The sequence below is a fragment of the Morone saxatilis genome, unplaced genomic scaffold (genome assembly GCF_004916995.1).
Source record: "Morone saxatilis isolate NCDOM2014 unplaced genomic scaffold, NCSU_SB_2.0 Contig17, whole genome shotgun sequence".
Taxonomy (NCBI): domain Eukaryota; kingdom Metazoa; phylum Chordata; class Actinopteri; family Moronidae; genus Morone; species Morone saxatilis.
Window position 1 is genome coordinate 627,426 of NW_023339729.1, and position 8,310 is coordinate 635,735.

The 8,310-nt window shown below is 38.6% G+C and overlaps 1 protein-coding gene across 1 annotated transcript; it reads right to left on the bottom strand.

The window, feature by feature from the left end:
- Positions 1-120: 120 nt before the first annotated feature.
- On the bottom strand, positions 121-8,310 carry LOC118326914 (teneurin-3-like). Its single transcript, XM_035660078.1, has 9 exons — positions 8,209-8,310; positions 7,853-8,026; positions 6,824-6,883; positions 6,219-6,381; positions 5,372-5,510; positions 5,167-5,272; positions 4,705-4,847; positions 3,599-3,777; positions 121-182 (listed from the first exon to the last, which is right to left on the bottom strand). The coding sequence occupies exons 1-9, from the start codon at positions 8,269-8,271 to the stop codon at positions 136-138; spliced, it is 1,074 nt and encodes a 357-aa protein (XP_035515971.1). The 5' UTR covers positions 8,272-8,310; the 3' UTR covers positions 121-135.

Sequence of the window (8,310 nt, forward strand, 5' to 3'; positions counted from 1 at the left end):
ACATCATGTAACAGAATTACTTTTACAATATGAACAGCCGATTAATCCACCACTCAGGGGTATGTCCATACCTGCAAGTATATGAGGGCTCTGTCTTAGTAGTTGTGTGTCATTTCCCATTAGCGTAGATGACCCTCAGGTGAATGGGTCATTGCCCACCCTGTAGCTGTTACGAAGCTGGTCTATATGAGAGAACGACAGCGACTACCATACATGAATTAACCTAACATACCTCATTTGATTTAGTGTTTTCACTGTCGGCAAATGTCAAAGCATCTTATTCAACACCATAATATTAAAAAAACTTAGCAGAACTACGAATGAAGAAAAAAAAAAGACAAAAGAGAGGAGAACAAGAATGTCACAGAGAAGGAGACAGATAAAGGGGATACAACAGCCACATTTAATTTCTGCGGGCAGTGTTTGAAACCTGCTAATGGTATTAACATCCCAGCCTCTTTTAATTAGGTCCCCCCTTGACCTACCACAGGACTAATGGCTGTGTGTGTGTGTGTGTGTGTGTGGTGTGTTGTGTGTGAATAGAGGCTCTCCAGGCTATAGACATTTTTACTTCTTCCTCCTTTCTTCTGATATACAGTACCATCAGGTACAATGATTTCCTCTTTGACTTATTGTCTTCTTAACAACTAAGCAAAGTACTTTTCCTAAAGAAATAGTTTGCCATAATCAAGGGTAATTAAGGCCACATGAAAACTTGTGTACTTTGAGAAGTAATTTTTTTGGGTACTTGTACTTTTATGATAAATTTTTTAAGCCTGTAATTGCTTAAGTATGATCAAGGTGCAGGGTTATGGGTTAAAAATAAAAATCCCCCCATTGAACAAGACAATATTTAAACGTCTGATGCCAAAATGTGTTTGATATCCCCTCAACACCCTGGAATGCCACATCACAATTAAGTATTTACAACTTCCTGGATTTTTTTTTTAAAGACTTTACAACTCCCTAGACCCCTCTTTCAGTACCCAGTTGGTGTTCCTTCATTTTTAGGGGTTGTGAAAAACATATCTACCCAATATATCACAATAATCACACACTGTCTAATAAATAATTATACTGCATCATGTATATGATCTATGCTAAGAAGAAAGACAACAATGTTTGTTTAATGAAGATTTTTAACTAAAAAAGGAGACCAGCGCGCCAACTGCTCTGCTCGCGTGACGAAGCGAACTGTCCTCATCTCCAATAGTAACGGCAATGTTGCTACTTCCGCTATCAAAAATAACTTCATAACTGAAGGCGTGATTATTAACTTGACATATTTGACATCAATTACTGTAGTGCTGTATTATAAACAAAATATTTTTAAGACAAGAGATATTTAATTTCTCCACTATGTGGAATTTTGGGGCCACAGGCTATGCTAGGCGATCAGCAGCGTCCATAGCAACCCAAAACGTTTCAGTTTCACATTATTCCTGGCGAGATCTGAAAATCTCGCAACAACGAGCAAGCGAGTGATATATGTACATTCACTGAAGGGAATATATGAAATAAAATATATATTTCTCGGCTAGAAATGGTAATTAAAACGCATTTTTATGCAGAAACTAATCAAAATATTTTTCACAAAAAATGAGAGAATGTCCCGCCATGTTTTCTTGTTCTCAACGGCGGAATTCTTGAAAGTTCATGTGATTTGGGACGCAAACCAATAGGAAAAGAATTAGGCAGAAAAATGTAACAGTCATACATTCAAGGGCATTATTTGTAACACCCCTACCGTTTTTGCACTTTGGACCAACGTAGCCAGGGTTTTTTATATAAGACTGGGTTGGTATTTGTCTGTGTGCAGCATCACTGTCAAGCCCTACATTAGAAACATGTTTCCCCTGCTTTCACACTGCATTTCACAACATCAAAATGACAACATACAGCAAGTCTATTTACCATTTCTGGGCTACACCTATACACCTGATAATGTGATTTCACATTACCTAGACCACTCACACACTGGCATGCTGTACAGTTTAGATGATGGTGAGGAGGCGAAATGATAAATAATGTACATGAATTGATGGAGAGGAATGCTACACTTGTCAATGGCTTTGAATAACTTATTACATTCCAATCAATAGTGCTCTGCTGTGAGGAAGAATCTGCTCTGTTTTCCTTCACACTCTGGGCAAATGTAGCTTTCTCTGAAACAAATCACTGCCGGCCACTTGAGGCCTCGCTTCAAATGGCTCATTAGTTCAGATTTAACAAGGGCATCATTGTTAAATTATTGTTTTCCCTCGCCATTTAGGCCGAATGTCTGACATGAAAGATGATGAGGATGGTTAAACTTGCATTTTTTTCCCCTTTTGCAGTTCCCCTCAAATCTAGAATTATCAGAGGAGACGCACTGTCAGATAAATCCATAACTCACTTCCTCATCTCAGGTCTATTCTTAAAAGGTACAAATGCACTTTACAACTTTCATTATCAACTGTAACACAAGGCACTGCTGTGGTTTACTTGTATGTCTCACACAATCCACAGGAAAAAAGAATTAAAAATTTAATGAAAAGTAAAAGTGAATAGACTTGCTGGCTTCTATTGTGTGTTTTGGGTTACGGCCCCTGGCAGTAGCTTATGCCAGTTGGTGGTCTACATCTACATTTATGCATGTTAACTATGTTTAAAAAAATTTGTAAATTATTTCAGTTGCACTTATTATTATTGCAGTTTCAGCATACATCAAACCTCTAGGATGCCACACAGAATCAATGAAAACAAAGCTGTTTGGAATGCTGTATTATAGGAGAAGGATGGGTCAGTAACATCACACATTGTGAAGACGTTCATGACCACAAACAGCAATTAAACTCTGCACACATCTTTAACAAGATTTACATGTGCACATTATCAAGAAGTCCTCATGAGCACATAAATCAAAATCTCCCCCCAAAACATGTTTAATTGGTAGATCTTTCCTTTGTTTCTGCTAAGTAAGTAGTAGGTAAGTAGTTAATGGTTACTGATTAGAAGAAAGGCACATATTGGGAACTGGTGCAACATTGTGGGTGGGTGTAATGTGCCTCGGCCCGCCCACTTTTACTACTAGCCCAACATAAATTATTGGGATAACATACACCGATCAGCCATAACATTATGAGCACTGACTGGTGAAGTGAATAACACTGATTATCTCGTTATCATGGCATCAGTGGCTGGGCTATATTAGGCAGCAAGTGAACATTTTTTCCTTGCAACGCAACAAACTGTGATCCACTGTGTGTTCTGACAACTTTCTATCAGAACCAGCATTACCTTTTTCAGCAGTCTGAGCTACATTAGCTCACCTTCGCTCCCTATGTGCATCAATGACCCTCGGCCGCCCATGACCCAGTCTCTAGTTCACCACTAAACCTTCGGATTAGTGGATGACCAGCTCTACCACCTCAGCTACAGCTGCCCCATTGGTCAATTGGTCAATATGATGTTCAAAAATGTTGAATAGGGAACACACAGGGTTAACTTTTACAGGGAAAGTGTTATTCACATTAAAAAGGCACTTGTGAGAGAAATACACGCTTGCTGGAAAACTTTCTTCCTTGCTCTGTCACAAACGTTTGTGTAAGCTGCTTACCCTGCACCAGAGTGTAGAAGGAGTCTATTGATGACAAGTTGGTTGTTATGGAAACGTCCTCATCCCTCCCTGACGTCTCAATGTCCACAGCAACAGCCCCTGACGACATGTCGCCGTGGAGATTGGTCACCACGCCGGTGGGGAAGGTCACATTAGTCAGACGACCCTCACTGTCATAGCTACAAGGACAGGATGCACGGAGGGAGGAATAAAGGCACATTAGCTGCAATTACTCTAATGTGTTAGAGTAATGACTTGAAATTAATGAATTTAATTGGAAGAAGTAAAGTCCCCCTCCAATAAAAAAAATGTTTTCTTCTTGTTCCTACAGTGTGCTGTTTGAATGATGTCTGCGCAGAGTTTGACACTAGAAGGATGGATGTTTTTACATTCATCTGCTGAAAGTGGAAAGTTTCTCTGTGCTCATTGAAAATCTGATTTGAAGGATATGAGCATGATTTGTGACATCACAAATAGTTTGGACCAGTATGCAACTTGTACAGTGTGATGTATTAACTGGAAGCCACCAGTGCACATACACAGAGAATGGACTGAAGTAGGAGACATCATTTCATTAACCGTTGCATATTCAGACATTCTGGAATTTTTAATGAGGCAGAAGGAATAGATGGCTTAATTTTAATTAATTTGGAAATTTAAAAAAAAGATTTTTAAAACCTTTTTTAAAAAAACACATCAGACACACAATATTGTTTCAGCCTATTAGTGTATGTATTAATACATGTATGGAGGGGATCTTTAAATTCAGTGAGTTTCTACTCAGTTATTAAAGTAAGTTTTCAATTATTTTATGTCTCTTGAGATAAGATTAATTCTTCAGTGTCTCAACATAAACTTAGAACTTAGAACTATAGAAACAGCCTACCATTAGCTTAAGCAGGTGCAGATCACAATAGGTGATGTTATTCTGTCAAAAGTATTTCACCAATGCTATAAAACCATTAAGAGCTGATATTATTCTCAGTAACTTGGCCAATATATTTGTAAATGGCTTTTGACATTTAAAAATTCGATCATTCATTCTTCCATCAGCACATACAGTTGCAGCACATGTATTCAAACATAAACACAATCACTCTGCTCACTCATAGAAGGTAGTCCAGCCTATCTGGATGCTCTTGGTAGCCAGCAAGCCGCTGTTGCCATGGTAACTAAACAAGACCAGTTCCTGACCCTGAGCCGTTAGAGTCTTCAAACCTCCATTTGTCCCAATGGTCAGCCAGATGACCTACACACATGCAAAAACACACACCACAGACAAGAAGGGTTACATGGTATCTCAGACAGTAAATATTATATATACACACAGATTATCTGTTTCATGTACTACTGTCAGGATATAGTGAAAGTTTCAGAAATTATAACAAAAAGTTATATTTATAAAAGTTACCTACTGCAGCTTGAAATGAAAAAACACATGATGTTTGGACAAACAACTGGCCTTCTAAAACCCAAACTGGTGGAACCTCTTGTTAAAACAAATGCCTGCATCTGTTCATTCTATCAAGTTAAGTTCTGCAGCGTGTCAAAAGACTTGCTTGTCTCACCTGATTGTCAGGGGCAACCACACGTACAGGCATCCTGTTGGTGTCTCTACGGATACGGAGGGTGTTCCCGCTGCTGTCTGTCACAGCAGTTACATCCTCCTCATTGCTGAGAGTGAAGGAACGCAGGGAGGAAAATGACAAAGTTAAAATTTGCAAGGGATGTATTGCTAACGCAGTCATCTTCATTGCAAATGATGACACCAACCTGTAGCTGAAGTTGTATTTATAGTCTCCAGTGACCAGAGACATGGTGAACTGATGAGTCCCATTCGCATCAAACACATAGAGCTCTTGAGTGGCTGGAGAAGCCACTTCATAGGAGCTTGGACCTGAAGCTAGAGAGCCTGAAAACACACAGACAAACAGACAGACTTTCCTTTATTAAACTCATGCATCTTTCCAGCAGCTATTACAATTAACCATGCATTCTATTCATAATTTGTGTTTGTTTGATCACTGTCTACTATGGGTAGACTAGCTTGTATAGACTGCAGCAAGCAGAGCCAAAAGCTGCTTTGAGAACATGCACAGTTTGCTATAGTGAGTACACATTGTCAGCTATGTTGCTGTGTGGCCACTGGTTCTATGGATACCCACTCTGCTCCTGACTCTGCTTGCCCACATGCCGACTTTCATGTAGTCTTTTGAATGCCGTGTATATGTGTTATTTTTGTCTAGTAGTTATGGACTAATTCATTGGTCGGCCAATTACTCAAGATAATATTCTGGCAATTTGAGATAATCGGCATCAGCCAATGTCTGTCCTCCCGAGGCTGATAAATAAAAAATGTCCGCTATTGAAAAACCCATATCAGTCAACTACTATTGCCTAGTGTATTCTGCATACTGGGATCTCTAAACAGTGTTGGAATTCCATAAATATTGGGCATGACTGGAAAGCTCAGACTTCTGTGAATCCAATGAGGCCAATCGTATTTATGTGTGATGATGTCCATCATCTCCATAGTAGACATTTCATTGTTGTTTGAAACTTGACCTCACTGTATAGAATGACGGCATCTAGAGAATGTATGTGTGTATACTGTACATACCAGTAGGTGGTTGATTGCGTCGTACGGCTCGAATCCGGATGTTTCCTAGATCAGCCATGTACAGTGTCCCATCCGGAGACACCACCAAAGACGAGGGACAATTAAGCCTTGCGTCTTTAGCATATCCATCCCCACTTTGATAGCAGTCACAGTTGGCATCATTCTGCAGGACAGATGGAGGTAGGGAGAGGGAGAAGATTAAGAAACAAAGACAGAAAAGAAGGGGGAAGCAGAAAACAACATTAAATGAATAATTCAACGTGGCATGTGTTACAGGGAGTAGAGAGGAGATGTGGGCACCACCAGAAATGAAAAGGAAAAAGAAATTCTCATGAATTAATTTTTTTTATTCTACTGTATTCTAAATACAGCAATACAATGAGCCATCACTACCTGTAGTCACCATACCATTGTATTTTATTGGGGTTAGATTCCTACCTATACTCTGTATGTAGGTTTGGTGAGCTGATGGACAAAACAGCTGTACTATGACAAGGGACTAGATCAAGATATGCAACTGAGATATAAAAGAAGGACATGGAGGACTGGAAATGGCCCTCCTTAATTTAAACTAATGTATATGTGAAGCAGCTCTGGTGTACTACCTTGCAGTCACAGTCAGATGGTGCTCCAGCAAGATGGGTAATTTCTCCATCAGTTGATACCTAGTCGAATGAGAGTCAGAAATAGACATTTTAAAAACAAAGAGACAGATTCCAAAAACAAAAAACTCTTTCCTTTATTTGACTAATGTGCCTTTATCTGGGGAAAAGGAATTCTCTAAAAATAAATGCAACTACTAGTGCTACTAGGGATTGAACAATGTGTTTTTCAGGTCTGATACAGATTATTAGTATCAAGTAAACTGATAAACGATATTTTTAAACACGGTATACAGGATTTGGAGTAAAAATGAAAATGAATGAAATCTGAGTGTAAAAATTTAGACTAACGGTGGAATGTAACTCTACTGTGCATTTACGCTTGTAAAGTTTTGAAGTACTTGTACTACTAATTCTTGTGTATTTCCATTCTATGCTACTTTATACTTATATACTGTACTATATTGTATGTTTTACTCCACTTAAAACATAACATAAATGTGATGAACACATTAATGCATCAATCATTATAATCCAATAATATAATTTTGCACTTTCACTTCTGGTACTTAGTATAAGTATATTTTGATACTAATATTTTTGTACTATGACTTTTACTTAAGAAAAAGAGTACTTTAAGAGTATGTTTAAAAGGAAGAATGAAACGCTGCCTGGCACTGACTTTAAGGATGTGTTAAACTAAATGCTGCAAAAAATTTAATTATCTTAAAAAAAATTATTATTTGTGAAGTAAATCAGATGCTGTTGGCAGGACATTGAGCGAGACTACAGAGTGGTGGTAGAGGGAGGTGGCTGCATCAGAGCCGAAGTAGTATTTTTAAATTCATTTATTTTATCTGTATTTGGATTAAAAATAAAAAAATAACAATACAGATAATCAGAAAAATGCTGAATATCTGATCCAATAACCAGTCTATCCCTATGGCCTATTACTGATTGAAAAGAGCTCATCTGATAATCAGGAAATGACATGAAAGTGCATGAATATGCCATGTGTGTTCTGAAGATTACCTGTCGAATGCGGTGGATTTTCTTCTCATCCGTCTCCGCAATGTAGAGGACGCCGCTGTAGGACAAGGCAATGGCTGTCGCTCCCTCGAGCATGGTCTGCACCGCTCTCTTCCCCATAGTATATTCTATACCAGGCACCTGGCAGTGCATTGGGCGACCTGCCACGATACGAACCTGAACACACACATACATGAATATATAATTAACATTCATATTTTTTGATTTGCAAAGATGGATGAAGCTATTTCATTCATTCCTATGGTTTTCTTATGTTCATTAAATCAATTAATACACAAAGCAGCACCTGTGGCAAATTTGTACACATGCAGTGCTGTCAAGATGGATACACAAAATACCTGTCTATTTTCAGTGATCTGCAGCACAACGTTGTTGTCCAGGACGTAGATGGAGTTATCCATGGGATTGATGGCTAGATCTGTGGGCCATTCCAAACGAAC

Bases quoted from the DNA above. Each gene is read 5' to 3' on its own strand.
- LOC118326914 (XM_035660078.1), bottom strand. From the start codon at position 8,271: ATGGATAACTCCATCTACGTCCTGGACAACAACGTTGTGCTGCAGATC. The intron at 6,382-6,823 runs GTAGTACACCAG...TCTGTCCTGCAG, and splicing joins CATCTGACTGTGACTGCAAG to AATGATGCCAACTGTGACTG. The intron at 5,273-5,371 runs GTTGGTGTCATC...CTTCACTCTCAG, and splicing joins AAATACAACTTCAGCTACAG to CAATGAGGAGGATGTAACTG.